This window comes from Mustela nivalis (assembly GCF_964662115.1).
Source record: "Mustela nivalis genome assembly, chromosome: 7".
Taxonomy (NCBI): domain Eukaryota; kingdom Metazoa; phylum Chordata; class Mammalia; order Carnivora; family Mustelidae; genus Mustela; species Mustela nivalis.
Window position 1 is genome coordinate 41,480,413 of NC_139026.1, and position 23,848 is coordinate 41,504,260.

General features: G+C 39.8%; 2 protein-coding genes across 20 annotated transcripts in view; both read left to right on the forward strand.

Moving 5' to 3' along the window:
* Positions 1 to 10,394, forward strand: part of LOC309869403 (uncharacterized protein) — a 141,760-nt gene extending 131,366 nt beyond the window's left edge. The window contains exon 5 of the mRNA XM_082740494.1: positions 10,241 to 10,394. Coding sequence (XP_082596620.1) covers positions 10,241 to 10,351 — 111 coding nt within the window. The 3' untranslated portion in view covers positions 10,352 to 10,394. The remainder of the gene's footprint in view (positions 1 to 10,240) is intronic.
* Positions 10,395 to 19,396: 9,002 nt separating this feature from the next.
* NAP1L1 (nucleosome assembly protein 1 like 1) overlaps positions 19,397 to 23,848 on the forward strand; it is a 34,414-nt gene continuing 29,962 nt past the window's right edge. For all 19 annotated transcript variants that reach the window (XR_014314151.1, XR_014314152.1, XR_014314153.1 and 16 more), the window contains exon 1: positions 19,397 to 20,218. The gene's annotated coding sequence lies outside the window, so the exon portion shown is untranslated. The remainder of the gene's footprint in view (positions 20,219 to 23,848) is intronic.

Genomic DNA, 23,848 nt, shown 5'->3' on the forward strand with positions numbered 1-23,848 from the left:
GCAACTCAATTTCCATCTTTATTATTGCAAATACTTTGTGTACATTCCAGAATAACTTTTAAAATTGGAGTTCTACTGAAAGACAAATAAACGCAAGAATAATTGTTAGATAAGTAAGAGAGCTATTCATGCCTCTTATTTATTCTCATGATTTTTCTAATGTATTTATTATTAAATTATACCCAGTGAAATAATGCATGATGGAATTGCTGACTAATGATCACAAGGTTTATTTTTAGAGATTTTTCTTATTAACTAGCTCTTTAAGCTAGTCCTATTGACTGGCAAGATTATGCTATCATTCATTTACCTTTTGTGGCTCTTGTCACAACCAAAATTATTTATTTATATTGTTGTTTATATAAGCTATTTCTTCCCTATTCAACTGTGAGCTACCTGAGGAACTTACTGTCAAATTTACCACCATATTTTGCATTCCTGGTGTGATTATAGCCCCTGACACACAATAGACCTCATAAATATAATAATTACATATTGAGTAAACAAATGATATGTTGTCACCTGAGATAAGTTCACTGTGATAGCTGAGCAATGAATTTGGCAAAGTTTCTTGGCAGTTAAGGCCCAAATGACACATATTGGGCTTTTGTTCTAACTACAAATAGCACGTACACGACAAAACAATTTTCCTTGAATTGAACTCAACACCAAGTAACAGAAATGACCACATCTGTGGTTTTGCAGAACAAGCAAATGCTATTGGAATGAATTATTTCAAGGACACTTCCTGAAAGTGTGTATTACTTTTAACTAATAAGAAAGTTTTTGTAGATAACAGATTACATGACCCAGGTACATTGATATCAGTTAATCTAGACAAAATACAGTTCGGTATCTAATTGTTCAAATGTTGGAGTCAGAAGGATCTGGGTTTAGGGGAACTTAGGTGGCTCAGTCAGTTAAGTATACAACTCTAGATTTCAGCTCAGGTCATGATGGGCTCAGGGTCATAAGACCCCTGTGGTAGGCCCTTCTTAAGGCTTAGAGCTGCTTACGATTCTCTCACCCCACCCCTCCCCACCCCTTGTGTGTGTGCTGTCTCTCTAGGAAGGAGGGAAGGAAGGAAGGAAGAGGAAAGAAAAAAAAAAAAAAGAAAAGAAAAGAAAAAGAAAGAAAGAAAGAAAGAGAGAGAGAAAGAAAGAAAGAAAGAAAGATTGATTGATCTGGGTTTGTGTGCTGGCTGTATCCTATACATGAGCTGTGTGATCTGGTCAATTTACTTACTTCCTCTGAGCCGTGGTTTCTCTATCTGTGAGATGTGACAATACTCCCTATTCATAAATTTGTTGTGTGAATTAAATGAGATAATTTATGTAATTCTGAAAAAGAGTAAATGCTCAATAAATGACAGCAAGTATTATTAGCTAACAATATTGAAGCAAAACTAGGGAAATTTAAAAGAATCAATAGTCACCATAATGATAAAACAGTTTCTCCCAGTCTCAGAGGCTAAAGTAAGCATTATGAAGTAACAAATCTCAACCAATCCTTGACTGAATTTTTCTAGTAAATGTGGGAAATGAAGATATTTTCTGCTGATGGTTACAGGGAAAGTCATATTTTAGATACCAGCTTTATGGAGCAAATTTATTCTGCCAAGAAAGAAAAAGATCCCAACTCATATTCTACCCAGGAAGAATTTTCACTCAACTGATTAAAAGTGAAGATAAAAGAACTGCTGGTGGATATTACCAAACTCTTATAAAAAATGTCAGTAAGTACTTGATTGAGAGTCCCATATCTCATGGAACATAAAAAGAGAGCAGTAGAACACATGGCACCCTGGACTGCCAAATCAGTCAGACAAAAGCTGCAAGTGTGAGTCTGCCCTAGGGTTCTGCTGATATGTTGCAACTGCCTACAGGTACAGCTTTTTGAGTTCCATGGTTAAGGCCACCAAGACCTTTGACATCAACTCCCCAGTAGGTGTGTGATGATTTCTTAGGATGGCTTTTGCTGCAAGAAAGAGAGTAATATCAATGTAATGGAAGAATGCTCATCTTTCTGTTTTCTTTTTCTTCCTTTCTATTTTTTTTTTAAGATTTTATTTATTGATTTGACAGAGATCTCAAGTAGGCAGAGAGGCAGGCAGAGACAGAAGGGAAGCAGGCTCCCTGCTGAGCAGAGAGCCAGATGCCATGCTGGGCTCAATCCCAGGATTCTGGGATCATGACCTGGGCTGAAGGCAGAGGCTTTAACACACTGAGCCACCCAGGCACCCTCATCTTTCTGTTTTCTATAGCAGGAAAGTATTTATTCAACTCACCTATAAATCATTACAATGAAATAGGCCTATGATATAGTTTTTATTCCTACCTGTATTCTCAGTATAATGGAATAAAGCATTATTGTGATAATAATAAAAGAATAAATGTTTCTTAGACTTGTAAACAGATTATGGAGGAAAGTTGACATTTTTCAAAACACTGATCAATCTGCAATTTAGGAGTGGGTGAGAACAGATCACACCTTGATTCCATACCCGTATGGTTCATTAGAATAAATAGTTACATAATTTTATTTCCTATCTTGAATTTAGGACAGAAAATAAAAAATCCTATGGGGTGCCTGAGTGACTCCGTCAGTTAAGCGACTGCGTTTGGCTCAGGTCATGATCTCAGAGTCCTGGGTTTGAGCCCCATATTGGGCTTCCTGTTCAGTGGGGAGTCTCATTCTCCCTCTCCCTCTGCCCCACCCCCTGCTTGTATTCTCTCTCTCAAATAAATGAATGAAATTAAAAAAAAAAAAATTCTAATACCCAGGGACTTTTCTGGGGGTTTTCTTCAGATGAAAGTAGTTGATTAGATCATCTAGAGCTCTGGTGTCTAATTTAGTAACCACCAGCCATAGGAGACTATCTACATGAAAAGTAATTAAAATGAGTTAGAAATTTTAAAAAATTACAGTGTCAGTTCCTCTGTCACACTAGCCATATTTCAAGCGTTCAAGAGCTACTCTGTGTCTAGTGGCTGCCATATTGAACAGTAGAGCTATGGAATATTCCCATCATTGCAGGAAGTTTTACTGGACAGTACTGCTCTAGAATGATTAAAATTACTGGTTGTAAATTTGGGATGGTTCCTAGAACTTTACAAAATACCAAGATCATTCTACGTTGGTAGAGTTGAAAGAAGTCATTTGTCCAGCTATCAGTGGAAATGTATTCTTTTGTAATTCCTCTTGCAGATGTCATGCCACAAATGATTTTGTCCTGATGGCCGAGAATAGGTTCTCATTCCAAAATAATGCTATGTTACCGGTGTCTCTATGAAGAATAGGCTTTATTGTTTTTTAATCTATATAACACTTCTATGAGATAGGTATTGTGTTCAAAATGCAGGTGTGAAGCTAAGAGTAATTCATTGACTTTTCCCAAATGATTTGGCTGGAAGGGGAAAATAAGAATCCAAGCCCCATGCTTAGCCACTTTAGATTCTTGAGACAGATTCTCACACTTAGTAGCTGTGTGACCTTGAGCAAACAACTTAACTTCTTCGTGCTTCAGTTTCTTCATCTGGAAAGGGAAAGTGATAATAACGATAGCCAGCTCCAAGGGCTATGGAAATCGGTAGGAATATATGAAGTATTTGTCACAGTGCCTGGCTAACAATAAATGTTAGCCATTATAATCGAATGCAGTGTTTTTAAAAAAAGAGATTAAGAAAAAGCTTTTAACAGTTTGAGTTGCTAATTATTTATAATAGGTTGAAAAACTCTTTTTAATGGTATCTATTTTTCAAGCTCTCCAACAAAGAGATTGGATGGCCAGGATTTCCTTCATGTCCACCCTGAAAAGTTGGGCTGGCTTCAGCCAATATACTGAGGTATCGCAAAAATGGGACTCCTCTCTGAAAAGCTTGAGCATAATAGCAGAAAATCCTCAGAGCTCAGGAGTTTACCCAAAACCTAGACAGAGTCTATTCTCATTTAACCTTCTTTTTGGAGAATGCAAGAAAGGGACACAGGATTGGGAACTTTGGGTAGAAAGAATATTGTCAGGGGTGCCTGGGTGGCTCAGTCAGTTAAGTGTCTGCCTTTGGCTCAGGTCATGATCCCAGAGTCCTGGGATCAAGCCCCACGTCAGGCTTTCTGCTTAGCGGAGAGTCTGCTTGTCGCTCTGCCTCTCTATCTGCTTGTGCTCTCTCACTGCTTCTCTCAGAGTAATAAAATCTTGAAAAAAGAAAGAATGAGGGAAAGAAGATTGTCAGATAAAGGGCCCCGTGAGCGCTGTGGTCAAATGCAAAGCTTACTTACGGTATTAATTTTGCAGTTCTGAATCTCAGAAGGTTCTAGAACAGCTTTTCTCATTGGCTCCTGAGGGGTAGGATTCCAAATTCATAAACATAGGGAATCTGATGGGTTTGGGTGGCAATAGTTTTCATGAACTGGGGCAGAAAAACAGAAGAGAGCTGAGCACCCCTTTACCACTCGGGGCAGGATTCTGTACCTGCCTAGAAGATCGAAACACACATACACACACAAAGGCAATAGCCATAGCCCAAGCCTCAGAGAAGAGGGAATAAATCCAGTTCCAACAGCAGGAAAACTGCCTCCCCCCAAATCCAAAACACACCCACCAAAATAAATATCTGGGCCTCCTCCTTTTCTTCTCCTTAGAAGTACTGTAGCTGTGACCTTCTGGAGTCAATTATATGGTTCAACTCTTAGAGGAATTCTAGGGGTGGGGGATGGCAGGGGGATGTCAGGCTCAGCAGAAATGGAATAGCCTCTTGCAGTAGACTGATGGAGGAGAGGGAGAATTTCACAAGGGGAACTCTTTCGGGAAATCTAAAGCAGCATTTCATTTTCAGGTAGGGCTAGTCCTCATCATGCTGTCCCTTCTGCAGACCTAGGTGTTTGCAGGGGAGAGGACAGGAAGACAGGATCAAAAGAACTGGCTGTTAGCAGAGAAACCGTTTGTTCTTAAACAGCCTCATTTAATTTAAGTCAGGATTTAGGAACACAAACCAAGTTGTATTTTCTCTTTACTGCCTTTCCAGTTTTCTCTAAAACTCCTATCGTTTTTTCAAAGCAAGATTATTTCTACTTTCTCTCTAAACTGACCTGTATTTTGTTTATAAAACCACGATAAGCTTCTAAATGCTTGCTGTGTGCCAGGCACTGTGCACGCCACTTAAGCATGATATCGTTTCATCCTCACAGCCCTTGAGCAGGATTACTAGCAAGTGGTGGCAGCAGGATTACAGTCACACGGTACTCCACTCATTCAGCAGGTGCTGCATTGGTATACTATCCTGCGCGGTGTCTAGTGGGTAATCCTAGCAAAGAGCTCACCCGCCGCCCCACCCCTGATGACCAGCCACCCTGAGGCCCTCTGCTATGAAGAATAGAGCAGTTTGCTTTTGAGGTTTTTCTTTTGAACTTTTTGTCAGCATGGGGTCACTCTCTATCATTTTCCGTTCAAACAGGACTCATACTCTCTGGGGACACACACACACACACACACACACACACACACTTCGATCTTGGTCTCCACCTAAAATTTCTTGATAGATTACAGCTGCGTCTACACACATGCCTGCAGAAGGATGAATGGGGGGTGGGAATCCCATTTTCTATTGTCTTGACTTTATTTTTTCCTTGCATTCGATTGCAGCCTATATCATTTCAGATTTTCTTAAACTTGGGGTTGCTAAAAGAAATTATAGGAGTCAAGAGGAAATCATTTTAAGCTGTACACTAAATAAAACTTTTCCCATAGTCTAGACCAGAGGTTGGAGAACTTTTTCTGTAAATGGCCATATAGTAAATAGTTTATTTAGGCTTTGAACGGTTTGGCTCTTTTGCAACAACTCAACCTTGCTGTTACAGGGAAAACAGCCATAAATATTATGCAAACAGACTTGGCTGTGTTCCAATAAAACTTTTTTTTTTTTTTTAAATAAGGTTTGGAGACAATTTGGCCTACGAGCTTAAATTTGCTCATCCCTGGTCTAGTGCAGTACCCCAAGAGAGAGACAATGCAAACCACAAGTGTGATTTTAAAATTTTTAGTAGTCACATTTTAAAAAGTTAAAAGGAACAGGTGCAATTGATTTTAATAATCCATTTTATTCAACCCAGTAGAGCCCAAACATTATCATTTCAATATGTAATTAGCATTCAAAAATATTAATGAAGTATTTTCAATTCTTTCTTTGTGTTGTCTTTGGACTCCGATGCGTATTTTCATGCTTACAGTGCATCTGAATTCAGCCGGGCCTCATTTTGGTGCTCAATAGTTCTGTGCAAGTAGTAGCTGCAGCACTGGGTGAGACAGCTCTAGACTCTGGAGGTATCTCTAGTTCCTCACCTGGTTTCCCTTTTCTTGGGTTTATCTATCTGCATAGTCTTAGTCTTTCTTTTTCCACACAGCCTGATACAGCATCCTTAATCCTTTCCCAGAGTTTCAGTTATTTACTAGAGAGTAGCATTCAGGCATGGCCTCGGGGCTGCCCATGGTAACCTTTGTCACCAAGTCCCACAGAGCTGAGCGTCTGTGTGTGGGGTGGGGTTGATGTCTGTCTTATTTGGTTTGTTTAGGCTGCTACAACAAAAATACCGCATACTGTGTGGCTTAAACAACAAACATTCATTTCTCTCAGTTCTGGAGGCTGAGAAGTCCAAGTGAGGGTGCCACCAGATTCAGTGTCTGATGAGAACTAGCTTCCTGGTTCTTGTTTCTGTGTCCTCACGTGGCAGAGCGGGAGTCTTCAGGAGGGCATTAATCTCATTCATGAGAGCTCCACCCTCATGACCTAATCGCCTCCCAAAGGCCCCACCTCCAAATGCCATCGTGATAGGGGTTAGGTTTCAACATATAAATTTCACAGGGACACAAACATTCAGCCTAGAGTGGTATTCCCAGAGAGTCACCCAGCAACCCGAGTTCCGAGTTCCAAGGGACAGCCAGAATGCGTGTGCACACTCCAAATCTGTTACCTTGTGAGGTTTCCCATCAGAATGAATTCTAGATCCTCCTCTTGACTCTTTAGCTCAGTTATCCAGATGGTAACAGATCTGGAGTCTCTCTGTCTCTCCTCTCTTCCTCTGTATCTCTCTTTTGCTCTCTCTGTCTTGTTCTTACTGTATCTCTTACTATGTCTCGTCTTATACAGAAGGCTAAGGAATTTAGTCTAGCAGGGCAGCCAGGAACCTAGAAAGGAAAGAATGAATTTTAGTGGGTAAATACTAGTCTCTACCAAGGGATATTTTCCTTCCCATGCTGATTGGCCTGTGAGTGTGGGGAACATTCTTCTAATTTCAACTTCATTATCTTAATAATGATTTTAACAGTCCTGTGGGATCAGAAATTGTTATTTCCATCTTAAAGATGAGAGAATTAAGGCATTAGGTTACACAACTTTCATAGTTTATTGTTCCTTGTTATAGTATATTCTTCCTTTTATTATGTTTATTTGGGATAGATCCCCAACTAGATCATAACATCATGTTCCCAACATTACAAAACTAGACATAGCAATTGCTTAATAAAGTTTTGCTAATTGAGTAAGTAAATTAATGATGAGTGTATATTTATGTGCTTATGCTAGAAACTAATAGAAGCAGACTTTTTTGCTACACAGGTTAATTATTTTGATAAGAACTAATATTTTAAAATTCAGATACTCAAGAAAACTACTTAGGAGTATCAAGCATGGCTGTTAACATCCTCTACAATGCTGAGTCATGGAATCATGTTTATATAATTATCCCATCAACCCAAAAAAAACTACTCGTGAACTTTTTAATGATTCAGATGATTTATACACATAAAAGCCCCTTGATTAAAAGGTAAAGCCTGTTGTGGGTAAGATTGATCTTTAGAACAAGAAAAGAGGAAGAAAATTAATACTTATCAAATAAATTGTGTGATTGGTCCTTTATATAATCTTCACAAAACCCTATTAGGTAAAAAGGATATAAGCGTTCCATATATGCAAAAGAGGAGGAAAAATTTTTGTCAGGGAGGAAAAACTTTTCCTCTGCTCTCTTGGGTTCAGCACATGGTGGCCTGTGACTTAAACTAACTAAAGACAGATTAACAGGTGAAAATGCAGACAATTTTTATTCATATTTACGTGCACAGGAGTTTATGGCACAACTCCAAGAAGCAGTTATACTTGAGAACTTTTATACCCTTCTTAACTAAGAAAAGAGAATTTGTCATTAAGGGATGACAGATTGTGGGGAAATATGTAGGAAAAATAATGGGAGATAAGGGCTATTTTAGTAAGGCCTGTTTATGCAAACTCATCTTGGTCTTGGCCCCTCATCTTTGAAGATAGGAGCCATTCTTCTCTCATTAGGTACAGGAGGGGCACCTTCCTCAAAGGGAAATTTATATCCTGGATTTTAGGTAAGGAGGGAAGGGCAGAGAACGCTTCCTGCATCTTTCAATTGGTTTTCAATTGCCTTTGGCTCAAAATAATCCTTATGTCAAAGTGCAGTATTTGGGGGTAGATTGCTCTGATGCCCTTCAAGATTCACAAAGATTAAATTACTTGTCCAGGTTTACTCAGTTAGTGTGTGGAGGACTCTGGGATTTAAATCTACATCTGCCTGCCTTTACAGCTTCTGCTTTGCAAATGTAAACATTCCGAAAAACAGTCACTTTTCCTATTCCTATTTTTTCCTATTCTGGTTAATATTATTTCCTATTCTGCTTAATATTGTTGAAGTAATAACTTTATCCCCAGTAACTACTATATATTTTAACACAGCATGCTGCTGGTTCAAAGTATTTTTATGAGATACCTTATTTGATCCTCTAGGTTGGTAGAAAGGCAGGACTTGCTGAACTGGTTTTACAAATGAAGAATCTAAGTTTATAAAGAATGTGGTGACTTGACCATAGCCAAGCAATTAGTTGGTAACATTGTTGCAACCATATCTGAGGTCTCCTAAGTCCACACTGTGCCTTTTTGGGCTATTTCATTATTGTCTCTTCCCTAACTGCCCACTCAATGAATTTAAATGGGATTATTCCTTTTAACCACAGACCTCCAAGGCATAGCCTCCCATATGAAGATTGCTGTTCTGAAATCACAGGGTCTGGGTCTGAGTCCAGGTTTAGTCACTTGCTAGCTGTGTGAGGATAATAGGAGATGCTTTGTAGGATGAACTTGAAAGGAGGAAAGGCAGTAGGGAGTATTAACAAGTGACTTCCCTTTCTCTGGCCTCAGGCTTTAGGGTGGAAGAAACTTCAGCAGAAAAACCTGCTTTGCTCTTTCCTCTGGATTGTTTATCCCCAGGGCAAACGGAGTGCTGTCTCTAACTAGGGAGTTTGGGAGAAAGAACTGGGTAAGCCAAGCCCTGTCCGTCCTTTGGGCTCCATTTTTTTCAGAACTTGTCCATCAAGGTCTGCATTCTGCTATGCTAAAGGTATGGGAGGGCATGTGACTGCCGGGGAGCCTGTGTTAGTCAGAGGGGAAGTGTGAGCAGAGCCAGTCTGCTGCAGATATAAAAGTGTGTTCTCCAGCCTACGTTCTCTGTAAGAAGGGAACTATTTTGATGTCTACTTGCTTGCCTCTTCCATCTCTCTCTTTCAGTTGGTTCTAACTCAGGAAGGGAAAGTGGGTTTTATTTACTGGCTCCCTGGAAACCCAACAAGTAGATAGGTTCCTTTGCTTTCCTTGTTCATAGACAAAGGGGTCCTCAATTCCTTCTAAAATTATGTCTGAGCAAAGTTATAAATAATTTGTGAGATGTGAACCAAGTTTTAACTTGTAGGTGTGAAAAATGCTTTTATGTAATTGTTAAATCGAAATGGGTATTGCTTTCCCACAAAATCACGGTTTTTGTTATTGGTGGTTCTGCTGAAATTTGGTAACTATTTCAGAAGTTTCAAAATGTCTTAAGAGCATGCCAGATACAAAGAAAGAACACCCAAAGAAACAGAACTATACTTCTTACGCTAACAAAATATCACAGAAATTGGAAAAAAATGGAAGTAAAATACTTCTGTGTTTTAAATTAGAGCCATCAAAGTGGTCAGCAGTAGGAAAGTGTCGGATTGCTCCTCTAGCAGTAATTTTTGATAAAAGAGCCCTTAAAAAATTATTCTTTAAACTTAGTAATAATAGTTCTTCTTACTGAAGTGTGAGACACCTTCTACCCAAGAACATCAGTACACTGACTCTGCACAGGATGAGACTGATTCCCCTTTCTCCTTTGGCATCTCAGATACTAGTCTCCTCTGCCTTTCCTTCTATTACAGGTTTTTCTTGCTGACTCTTTATCTTCTGCCAACTTTTTAAATGCTGGAGTTCCTGGTCCTTTATTTTCCTCTTACCTTTCCCACGGCCATCCTCATCTGTACTCCTTGTGATGAAGATTTCTAAATCCATATTTGCCTCCCCCATGATTCTCCTGAACGGCCCATTCGCCTAACTGCCGGAGCCGTCAGAGCTATCTCCAACACAGCATGTCAAGAACTAAACTCAGTTTATGGGCTCCTCCTGAATTGGCAGATTGCACCTGCAAGTCAGTTTCTCTGGACACACTGGAAAATCTGATAAGACCGAAGCCGTGTGGCCGCAACTGGCTGGAGGTCAGGAGTGGCTGCCTGCTTTGCTGAGGCCTCTGGGCTCCTGTTGCACACAGTCCCTTGCAGTCCTTGCTGTCCTACACCCGGCTGACTTCACACCATCCATCCCTGGCCTGGCAACAGTGGATGTTCGGGTTTGTGACCACTGATCGGTCATACTAGACCATTTGTTGAGTTAAGAAATGAATTCAAGAACCATATAGCTTCGCTCTTTTTATGCAGGCTGGAATTACCTGACTGTTGAATCCTGGCTCCACTGGTTACCAGACTGATTGCAACTTTGTGTTAAATTACTTAATCTCTCTGTACCTCAGTGATCTCATCTACAGAATAGTGATAATAAGTAGCTACCTTATAGGTAGCTTATAGGGCTGTTGTGGGAGGTAAATGAGCTGAAACATGAAGGCAAGTGAGAACAATACCCAACACATGCAAAGCCATACTGTTTGTGCCCCAGTCCCGATTATTTGTTACTGTCTCTTGGATTTTTGTGACCTGTTTTTCAAAAGTGCCTTTTAAAAGATATTGTTTTATCGGGACGACTGGGTGGCTCAGTTGGTTAAGCAGCTGCCTTCGGCTCAGGTCATGATCCCAGCCTCCTGGAATCGAGTCCCACATCGGGCTCCTTGCTCCACAGGGAGCCTGCTTCTCTCTCTGACTCTGCCTGCCGCTCTCTCTGCCTGTGCTTGTGTGCTCTCTCTCTCTCTGACAAATAAATAAAAAATCTTAAAAAAAAATAAAATAAATAAAATGTTTAAAAGAAATTGTTTTATAAGATTTTGGAAAATAGATTTAATCTGGTTCATGACCTGTAAGGAGTACAAACTTGATGGTGTGAAACTATGTAAAGGCTCCTTCATTACTACGAAGTTTCGTTTCTGGAGTTAAATAGAGGTTCAGTTTGATACCCGAAGTATGTGAGAGCGATAGGCTCAAATTGAATTGACAAATACTTGGTACCAACCCATTACATGACTTGGCTAGACTTTTTCTGTTTATGAAATCCGTGCTCAAAGGTGGAAGTCATTGTTTGAGTGCTTTTGCATTCCATACTGTATTTCTCACATGACCTTGAACAACTAGACCAAAACTTCTTCGATATGGCCATTCTATTGCCAGAAATACTGTCCTGCTCTTATCACACAGCAAATTCTTACCTCCCCTTCAAGGTTTGGTTTCAGAGGTCACTTCTGTGACATCTTTTCTGATACTTGCTTCTCTCTTACTAGCACTTACAGTTGGATTATAGCTGCTTGGTTACATGTCTGTTTCTTTCAGAGTGAATTCCTTGAATTCTGGGACATCTTATGTATTTAACCAGAAAAGAGATAATTACAGGCTTGGGCTCTGGTGCCAGGCTCTGCAGATGTAAATCAAGGCCCTGCCACCTATGGGCTGTGTGGCCTAGGGACAGATCCTGGATGTCTCTGGACCTGAAGTTCCTCATCTGGAGCGTAAGGATAAACATAAGAGTATCTCATAGTGTTGTTGTGAGGATTAAATGAGCTAATAGTTGTAAAACTTTATAAGGCAGTGTCTGGCACATTGAAGACATTTAGTTATTGTTACTGTTGACTTGATTTTTCCTTAATTTACTTCTGTATTTTATCTCTAGTGTCCTGCAATTATTCAAATTTACTCTGTCACAACTGATGACGAATATAATTTTACTACTCTTTGCTTCTTCCAGCTTCAAGAACTAACTTTTCAAAATATGAATCACAAGTTGATTCTTCAGAGAGACAATAGTGAGAAATGAGAGAGATTGAATGTCTAGTATTGGCAAAAGATACACAGCCACAATCTACTTCTTATTTTTTTTTGTCCTTTTTATCTTTTCTTTTCTTTTCTTTTTTTAAAGATTTATGTATTTATTTGACAGAGATCACAAGTAGGCAGAGAGGCAGACAGAGAGAGAGAGAGGAGGAAGCAGACTCCCTGCCAAGCAGATAGCCTGATGTGGGACTTGATCCTAGGACTCTGAGAGCATGACCTGAGCCGAAGGCAGAGGCTTAACCCACTGAGCCACCCAGTGCTCTTTTTTAAAACTTATCTTGTATTCCTCCTAACTCCCAGATAAGACCTTTCTAGGTCAATAAATTGATTTCCTTTTACTTTCATACTTCATTTTATTCCCTTCTAACCCCCCCCCCCCAATTACCATGTGTTTAATATATATCTGTTTAATACTAATTCCTGCTTCATTCTATCAGGGAGTACTTGATATTAACACCACTTATAACTGATGATATTAACCTCGATCATTTTAGTTAAAGCCACCCAATAGTTTTTATGTCATTATGGACTCATGGATATTTATTTTATTCTTTGAGTTATAATCCAATATTATCATTATTTTGTTACTGAATTTTTCGAGCTTTGGCCATTGGGGGCCATTAGGAGCTCTTTCAGATTGACTTCTGTGTCCTTGTGATATGTCCCCATCAGTTTTATTTTATGTTTATTTGAACTTATAGTAACATAAAGAAATTCAGACTTATCTTGTATTTTCCCTCCCTTAGTCCTAGAATCAGCTGTATCTCCTTCTCTTGGAAAAATGGTAATTAGAAATCAAAATCTGGGTGGTGGGCATGCGTATTGCTACTAGAATGTCACTACTTCTGGGCCCTCTCAGTGGACAGAGCTAGGAAATAAATGTATATATACTAAACCTATGTATGTACATATCTATCTATCTATAAACATGAATTCATACTGATATTTCTAGCCCAATCCAGTACCACAGGGCTCATTTTAGCCTTCTCTCCTTGCTTATTTGTGATTTTTTTTCTCTGATATTGAGGGACCTGGCTCCCATTATCTACAATTATTTACTTGTTTGTTTGACCCTGGTACTGCAGGTTGAATGGTGTCCTCCCAAAGTCCATATGTTGAATTCCTAGCCCCTAGTACCTCCTAATGTGACCTTACTTGGAGATAGTCTTTATAGAGATAAGAGGAAAACAAGGTAAAATGAGGTTATTAGAATGCGCCCTCATCCAATGCGACTGGTATCCTTATAAAAAAGGGGAACTTGGGCATGAACACATTCAAAGAAGGACAACAATATGAAGATCCTGGTAGAAGAAGGCCATCTACAAGCCAAAGAGAAAGGCCTGGAACAGATCCTTTCTTCATAGCACTCAGAAGGGAACAACTATACCAAAACCTTGATTACAGACTTCTATTCTCTCAAACTTTGAGACAGTAAATTTCTTTTTTTTTTTCTTTAAGATTTTATTTATTTATTTGACAGAGGGCGAGAGATCACAAGTAGACAGAGAGGCAGGCAGAGAGAGGGGGCAAGTAGACTCCTTGCCAAGCAGAGAGCCTGATGCGGGGCTCAATCCCAGGCCCTGAGACCATGAGCTGAGTGAGCCAAAGCCAGAGGCTTAACCCACTGAGCCACCCAGGTGCCCAAGACAGTAACATTTCTGTTGCTTAAGCCCCCCAGTTTGGTTCTTTGTTAGGCAGCCCTGGCAAGTGAAAATAAATACCTACTGTACAGTTAGATTAGTTTTAGAAGTTCTAATACTTACCTCTATGAGAAACAAATTTACCAAATAGAATACAAGGTTTATGTATGGCTGTTTTTGCCTTTAGCCTTACAGTATTTAGTCAAAATACTGTTTTCTAAAGTAAGTTCCTTTTTACCTATACCTCTAATGGGGTTGTATTTTATATTTATAATACAGTTAGATTAACTTGTTAGACTGAATTCCATCGTAAGATCCCTTAGCATCCTGGCCGACTTTTAAAAACGTGAGTACAGTAAATGATTTTGAGAAATGCATGAAGTCTGTGTGCATTCACTGCTGATAGAGTATTGAACAGTTCTATTACCCTAAAAAATCTTTTCCTCTGCAGGACCTTTGGGGTCAACTCTTCACCCTGTTGAACCCCTGGAAAGCACTGGCATATCTTCTGTCCCTTTAATGTTGCCTCTCCTCATATGTCGTATAAGCGAAATTATATAATATATAGCCTTTTCATTATGATCTCTTTCACTTGGCAAAGTGTATTTGAGATTAATCCATGTTGTTGGGTATATTGATAGCTTGTTCCTTCTTATTTCTGAGTAGTATTCCATTGTACATTTTATTTATCTATTCATCTGTGAACAGTATCTTCATTGCTTCCATTTTTTGGCAATTAGGAATAAGTTGTCATAAATGGTCACCTCCAGGTGTGTGTGTGTGTGTGAACATAAGTTTCCAGTTCACCTGGGCAAATAGCCAGGAGTGAGACTACTGGGTCATATGGTAAGTGTATATTTAACTTTATAAGGAATTGGCAAACTCTCTTTCAAAATGGCTGTACCATTTTGTATTCATTCTAATAATAAATGAGAATTCTTGTTGTTCTACATCTTTACTAGTAGTTCATACCATCAGCCAGGTGTTTTGTTTTAATTTGAGCCATTCTAATAGGTGTGTAATCATATCTAATTGTGGTTTTATTTTGTAAGCACTGTATTTTACAGATCTATTCCTGTTGCCATATGACATTAGACATGCTGCTGCATAATATTCCATGATATGCATCCACCACATTTCACTATTCTCCCAACTTCTCCCAACAATGGACACTGCAGTTGTCTCCAAATAATACCATAAAATTTATATTCTTTATTTCTTATGATCTCAGATTTCAATATTTATTTTTACCGACAAATTGCTTCATAGATGAGGAAAATAATATCTAAACAAATATCCAAACAATATTTAAACTTTATCCAAAAATCTTGCATAGTAGATTGTCAAATTTTCTCATATAGACAAATATAGAATTGATGGAATTGTCTTCAAAAAAGGATCACTTAGTAAAGTATTATGACTTCTAGTTTGTTTTCAATGACTTTTTTCTTTCCTTTCTCCTTCCCTTACTAGCTTTCTTCTTTGCTTCTTTACTTTCACTTCATTCTGTCAAACATATGTTTATTGAATGCCTTTGCCCTGCTAGTCATTATCCAAGACAGGAGTATACAAAAACAAGGACACTGCCCTGTAGTAACTAATAATCTAATGTAGTGTGTGTTCGGGGAGAAGGAAACATGGGAACACACATGTATACATAAAAAGTTGTTGGAAAACAGACAAGAGTATGCAACCACATCTGCGTTGGTGAGTTAGGGAAGATTCCCCAGGAAAGATAAAAACTTGGGCTTGATTTCTAAAGAGAAGTTGAAGGGGGAAACAGAAGATATAAGAATACTTGGTGTATTGAGGGTCTGGTGAGTAGTTCAAAGTCATAATGTATGGGGTTCATGACAGTGGATAGTGGGAGGTATGGCTAGAAAAATAGAATGGATTCAGATTAAGATGGACTTTGTAGGCATTGTTTTTGTCATGTGACATTAAAGAGCCATTGCAGGTTTTATGACAAAGCAGATTTGATCGTTATTTATTTATTTATAAAATATTTTATTTATCAGAGAGAGAGAGAGAGCATAATCAGGGGGAGAGGCAGGCAGAGGGAGAAGCAGGCTCCTTGCAAAACAAGGGGACTCAATCCCAGGATCCTAGAATCATGACTTGAGCTGAAGGCAGACACTTAACCAACTGAGCCACCCAGGCATCCCTGGACTTGTATTTATTTATTTATTTATTTATTTTTAAAGATTTTAAAGATTTTATTTATTTGACAGACAGAGATCACAAGTAGGCAGAGAGGCAGGCAGATAGAGAGTGAGAGAAGGAAGCAGGCTCCCTGCTGAGCAGAGAGCCCGATGTGGGACTCGATCCCAGGACCCTGAGATCATGACCTGAGCCGAAGGCAGCGGCTCAACCCACTGAGACACCCAGGCGCCCCTGGACTTGTATTTAGAACCATAACTTTGGCAATACAGATCAGAGGAATAAGAGGTCATTATTAGGGAGACCAATTGCAAAGTTATTATTGCAAATAGTTAAGGTAAGAGCTATTGAAGACCCACACAAAGGAATGGCCTATTTTCTGCCTAAGTATTTGTGAAGCAGGAAAAAAAAAGTAAAATATGGGAAGGAAGACACAGATTTTTTATGCAAATTAGAAAATAAATACTATTATCAAAGGGCAACATAAAAGGGGCGCCTGTGTATTTTGCCTGTGGTGACAGATACAAACGCACATATGGTAACATTGTATAGAATTAAACACAAACACACGCCAGTGGATCCAAGTGAAACTGGGGGAATTTGAATTAAGATTGTGAATTGTTGTTACTATTGTGGTAAACTGGGTAAAATTTACACAGATCTTTCTGTGTTATTTTGTATAGCTGTATGACTTTATAATCATTTTAATATAAATTTCAATTAAAAATGATAGCAGAATAAAGATATTTTCAAATGAAAATCTATTAATCTGTTTTTGGATGTAGAGAGAGAAATTTAAGGCAACTTGTCCAGAATTTCCCACTAGAATTTTGATTTTATGTTGCATTTATATAATTTTTGGGAAAAAGGAAAAAATAAAACTATCTAGAATCAAAACTAAGATAACGGTTACTTAAATGTATCTTGTGCAGTTTTTATGTGATAATAATTATTGGTACCATTAGACTTTTTTACATGCTGATTAATTGAGATGGGTGAAAATAAATAAATAAATAAATATTTATTTATTTATTATTAAGTGTAAATCATTGCTCTGGGGACTGGACTGACATATATTTCTCTTTTCCATGCTAATGAAGAGGCTGATTTTATTAGAATTATTAATGCATTTTACAGATGGAGAATCATAAGGGTCGAAGTGTGTAAGTACTTTTGCAAGGTCACAGAATGTTGGGATGAAACTATGCTTCTCTGACTTTCAAGCCTATGGGCTTTTCTACTGCTTAAGGGTTGAAATACAGACGTAGCATATTTAAGAAATCATTTCTGTCATCGATTTGTCTGGTTGATTTCTATAATGTCTGTATCCAATATTTAGAAATGTGGAATATACTTTTGTGGTAATTGCTGTGGATTATTTCAGCTCAGGAAAAATGATTTAAAATTTGTGACAGATAGTTTTTGATAAAATATTTCACAAAAATAGTGTCAGATAGTAATAGAAGACTTCAGGGGAATTCCCTCAATCTTTAAATAAAACAAAAACAAAACAAAACCTCAGTAAGAAGTTTATAATGTTTAACTTTTATTTGGTGTTAATTCTCCATCAGGTATCATGTTAAGCAACTTACACATTGTTTAAGCTTTCACAACAAAATTGGGATGAAAATTGGGATGCTTGATTCCAAAGCTGCACTTCTTAACCACTAGGCTACAATGACTTAAAAATCAACCAAACGAAAATAATGGGGGATGAAGAAAAAAAGGAAGTTTAACTCAAAGTTCAGCATGGTTCATGATCAGTGACCAGGGCTACCATTTACTGTAATTAAGTTAGATGTGTTAACTGCATTATGGGTTTAGAGGGTCTAAGAGGAGTCAATGTGAAAAACTCAATGGTATCTTCAGGTTAGTTACTTTCTACCCCTATGTCTCATTTCTTTTCTCCAGAGCCTTTACTCATTTATATCTAAAATTATTTCAGGGGCACCTGGGTGGCTCAGTCAGGTATCTGACTCCTGGTTTCAGCTCAGGTCAGGTCATGATCTCAGGGTTGTGAGATCCAGCCCTACATAGGGTCTAGGCTCAGTACAGAATCTGCTTGAGATCCTCTTCCTCTCCCTCTGTGCCACCCGCCTCCCACCTCTGGTTCTCTCTCTAAAATAAATAAATAAAATATTAAAAAAATAAAATTATTTCATTACTGTCACATGCCTTACCTCACTAAATCATAAGTTCAGTAATACCAAGAAACTTGTCTTTCTTAATGTTATATTGCCAGTGTCTTACCTTGTTCCCAACATACATTTGGAACTATCCCAAAGGAATGTATAAATGATTGACCTTCCCTTGATTTAAATGGTAGAATTTTAGATTTACAAACTATGGTTTAAACGATTATATTAAAAGACATGTATTATTAGCAATTTACTAGGGTTTCATTTCTTAGATTGGCTAAGATACACTGGAAGAAGGGGAGTAGCAGCAGGCAGAGGGAGAGGGAAAAGCAGGCTTCCCATTGGCAGGGAGCCGGATGTGGGGCTGGATCAGAGGACCCTGGGATCATGACCTGAGCCAAAGGCAGATCCTTAAGGCCTGAGTCACCCAGGCACCCAAGGCAACTAAATTTAATGAGATTGGAGATGACAAAAGAAAATCTATGTGCTTTAAAATGGGATATAGTTGTTAAACATGAGCATTACAATAGATGACTTCAGGCAGTTTGAAATGTAAAGGAATGAGCATGTAGAGAAGAAGTTCTTGAACTTTTTGGTTTCAAGATCCCAAAACTCTAAAACTTGGGGATGCCAGAAAACTATCCGGTGCATTCTAGATACTAATATGTATCATATCAGATACAGAAATTTAATTTAAAAGTATTCATTATTTCACCTAAAAACAATAAATCAAATATTAACATAAAAGAATCTTATATAAGAAAAGTAACTATTTTCCAAAACAAAATAATTGAGTGGCACTGTCTTACGTTTTTGCAAATTTCCTTAATATCTGGTTTAACTGCAGATGACTGGATTTTATTATTTGCTTCCTTTTTCAATATTTCCATATCACATGTTATGTAGTCTCCGGAAAACTCCACTGAACACTTGTGAGAGAATGAGAATGCAAAAGGCAGATAATGTTTTAGTATTATTATGGAAAGACTTTCAACTTCTCCGACTTCTTTTACCGCGTCTGGGGGCCACACTTTTTGGACCACTGTTTTAAGAGTTAACATTAGTCAATCCCTCATCAGTTGAAAAATAGCCATGTTTCACAGGCCTGAGGATTTACATAAAATTTATTTATTCAGCAAGATGAAACAACAGTGTCCTCATTATAAAGCATCCAGAGAATAAACAAACATTGCCATTTTCATCCATCAAAAAAACTGAAGTAGAAATGAGGGACTGCACGTAAGGTAAAAGGATGGAAGGTTAGGGATGAGGAGGCAGCCGGGAAGCCACTGAGACCCACCGAGTTAGGAGACGCAAAACCGGCAGAAGACGCCGCCAAAGTGGTCAGGAGGAAAGAACTGTTGTTCTTAGGGGAAAGTACGGGCGAGGAAGGAAAATGGTTACCCGGCACCACCGAGTTGAAGGAATTAGGCCGGGATAGGAACGGGCGGCAGCTGCCCCACCCCGCCTTCACGCCTCCATGCACCAGGCAGAGGAGAACGGGGTGGGCCAGGGGCAAGGCGAGCGAGTCAGGGGCCTTCCCGGGTTCCTAAGGGGTTGTGATTTCTTTTCTTGTGCAGCGGGGAGAAAAGAGATGGCGCTGCGCGTAGCAGGGGGCCGAGGCGGGAACCCGAGGACCCCCAAGCACCTCGCAGAGGGCGTGGAGGTCGTCCAGGAAGAAGGACAGTTCTGTCGCTAGGCAACCCGTCGTGGGCCCGCCTCCCGCTCGCGTTGCTAGGAGACGGCGAGGCCTGGGGGGGGGGCAGCGGAGCGGGCCCTACGTGCTGACGCTAATTGTATATGAGCGCGAGCGGCGGGCTCTCGGGTCTTTTTTAGCGCCATCTGCTCGCGGCGCCGCCTCCTGCTCCTCCCGCCGCCGCCCTGAGTCACTGCCTGCGCAGCTCCGACCGCCTGGCTCCCCGTGCTCGCCACCGGTAACGGATGGGGGTCTGAAAGGGAAAGGGGAACGTAGGATCAGTCAGGCGGCCTGCGCGGAGGGAAGGGGCAGGGGAATGAGAGTGAGGGCCTCTGGCCTCCGGGGCCTCCCGGGTCGTCCAGTGAGGCCGGAGCCTGAGCCGTCCGCGGAGTTTCGTCCCCGTAGCCTGAGAGGGCCTCGGGGATTGGCTGGCGCTTTCCTCGGGAACGGCTGAGGAGACGGCGGGGGGTCGGCGGGGCCTGCGAGGCCTGGGGGCCGTGCTGGTGTGCGCCGAGGTTCCTTGAGCCCCACCGGCTTCTCCGCGCGGACGGGAGCGAGGCCGCGGTTTCGCCTCCCGGTCCCGAGCGGTACGGCCGCTGTCTCTTCAAGGCTGCCGGGGTGCGGGCCGGGTTCGAGTGCGTAGCCCACCGCTTCCTCGACGCCCCCGCTTCCTCAAAAATAATCCCCGGAGGGAGGCCGCTGGGGGATGGAGAGAACGGCGGAGGCTGCGAATTCCGATGGGAGGGAGGGGATGTGAAGGGACGCGGCCCGGAGGGGGCGGGGAGGCTTCGAGGCTCCTGGGCTCTCCGCCCACTGGAGGCGGCGACGGTGCTGGGAGGGGAAACCCCGGAGGCTTCCCTAGACACGTGGCCGTCGCCTGGGCTTGATTGGAGACGGGGTCTGGGTTGTCCTCACTTCACTGGGAGTTGTAGGGGTGGTGGGATGTGAAAATTAAGAGTAAACAAGTCTAGCTTTTGGCTTTCAAACTCCTACCTGCTTCTCTTTGGTCTTATTTTATTGACCTTTTATTGGTAACAGAGGAAAGTATGAGTGTTGGGTGGGTGATGAAGCATGGCCTCTACTGCCAGGATTTTAAAGAATTAACGCTTGTGAAGGGGTCGTGTTAGCTGTTGTTAACACGGGATTTTTTTTTGTGTACCTCCAGTACAGTTAGAATTTAGATAGGTGTCTTGACCGGGATTTCATTACCTGGGGAGAAGTGATCCCAATTAATCTAATCCTGTAAACGGTTCTAAGAAGAAAACGATTTTTTGTTTTTAATGTCTTAAATTCTGTTAGGACTTCTTTCACATTCTTTCAAATTAGTTCCTTCATTGAAGTTCCCAGAAGTGGCTACTTAACTAGTTTTTAAAATGAATGGGGGCGCTGGGCGTAGGAAGTGTGGGTGGAAATAGGCGTTAATGTAAACTTAGTGGGCCAGGTTTGTAGCCTGCTGTGTAGTCAGTGCTCCTAGTACTCATAAAAGGAGGCAGTGAAGGGAGCCGGGAATGCGGTCTTATTTGGGAGGGCTAGGCTTTCAGAGAACAGAAAGAACGAATCTGGCACGTAATGTCCTCAAGGAGCCCCTATTTTAGATCATCACTGATAAATGATTAGTAACTAGTTCTGTAAGGACTGCACTTTTAAGTCTCTGAACATTGCCTTGTTTCAGAAGAGCTGTAGAACGGAATTTGCTGTTTCTGAAGATAGGTAGCATCAGCGTATCTTTTAAAAGTAATATTTAAGCCCTATTTTCTTGTCAACCTACGTTAACACTTCTGTACTTAAAATGCACATTACCTTTGGATAGGGGAAAAACTTATATATAGAATAACTTGTTTAAATTGTTGAGGTAAATAAATGGTTTACAGTGATCTTCTGGGCCTAAGTCTCGTGTTTGTTGGAAGTTCAAATTAAATACAAATTTTAAAAAATTAAGTTCAGTGAATGGTCCAAATCTAAAATGTGCAATTTACTTCTAAGAAGACTGGTCCTGGGGACCCTGGGTGGCCCAGTGGGTTAAAGTACTCTCTGCCTTCTGCTCAGGTCTTGATCCCAGGGTTTTGGGCTCTTTGCTCAGCGGGGAGCCTGCTTCCCCACTCTCTCTCTCTGCCTGCCTCTTTGCCTACTTGTCATCTCTGTCTGTCAAATAAATAAAATCTTTAAAAAGAAAAAAAGAAGACTGATCCTTTGAAAGATAGATAGAATCAAACATTGGTTATGAAACCTTGACTTCATAGATTATCAGGTCAATGTTATGTTAATTTGATAAATACAACTTCAAAAAATTCATCATACCAGTTTGAAAAACCTGTAAATTTTACCTATTGCAAAGTACCTATTTTTGATAGTGGGCCTGTTGACAAAATACTAAGCCAATGCTAAATGTGGCACATGACTGATCTTGTTCGCTGGAGATTTAAATGACAACCAAAAACCCAACACTTGTACCAGAATTAATTTAGTCCAAAATGCTGTTGCTCATTTTATTACTTACCCAACTTGTCCATATTGTCTCCAGGTGACTGAATTCTAACCCCCCAAATTATATTTTAAAAAGCCCTTTTGTAGGAAAAGGGGCTAAAAGAGGCAGAATCTATTGGGCTTAAAGAATGAAGAAGATATCAAAATCAAATACTACATCTTTGCTCATTTTTTGATTAGTTGTAAATTTGAAATGTTAATGAAAATAAGATGAGAGAGGATGAGTCCTGATCACCGGTTTTGAAAACTGATGATCAGTCTATTCAGGTTACAAGTCTAATCAAACCTGTCATTATTTGTGTTTTTATTTGATTCTTTGAGTATTTTAGCATCTATTAGGACAAAATGTCTTTAAAAACAGCAAAAAAGCATTGGTTAGCTAGATATAAAATGTTAAGTTGTAGTGAATGCTGTTAAAAAAAAAAGTGGGGGACAGAGTAGTATTTAACACTCTTTACATCAAGGACCCATTTAATGGTGATTTTAAGTGCCAGTTCTTACTAATTTCATCTGAATAAGAAGTTCCCCTTTTTGGGCAGAGTAGGTTTTAGAAGGTGAACATTGTTGCTTTCACCCATCCTTGTAAGTTGTTTTGTACATTGATACCAGAGTACCAGATCACATTGCTGCACTTGGCATCCAAAGTGGCCTCTGTACTTTTGGTTACCAACCCTGCCTTTTTCACTACATGGTTTGATACATTTTTATTTGTTCAGAAATTTTGTACATTTTAATTTTCATTGGGAAAGGGGGTTGTAATTTTGAAGAACCTATTACATTTAACTAACTTAGATTTAATTAATTATACTTAATTTTCTAAGGTAAAGAGGGTACAGAAGAACACAACAGGGGAAAATAATGTAAGAGCACAAATTACTTCGTATTACTAGCTAATTTAATGCTCGTAGAAGTAGGTAGTGTCCGCATTTTATATGAACCCGAGGTACAGAGCAGTTAAAGGACTTCTTCAAAGTTATATAACTGAGCAATGATGACTTACATGAGGCTTTTGTATTGGTTTTTAAAGGGGGTTCCCTTGATTTAAACTGTTACACTATACATCAGCTTGGAATTCATAAGCACACTTCTTTGGATTCCACTGTGCTCCAAGGAAAGGCAACAGGATTTATTTATGGTCAGGGGGTCTTCAGCATTGAATTTGTTTAAATATGGTAGTTGAGTGATGGTTCCTAAGCTTTTTGTCTGGGGGTGTGTGTGTGTGTGTGTGTGTGTATGTATGTGTAATTCTCCCCTTATGCGAATAAATTAGTTTTGTTTGTTATTGCTTGGTGAATATTCACCAGATTTTCAGTTCAACCCAGGTATGTTTCTGTGCTGTGGGATCAGATGATAATCTAGAAAATTGAGCTCCCTTGGACTAGAA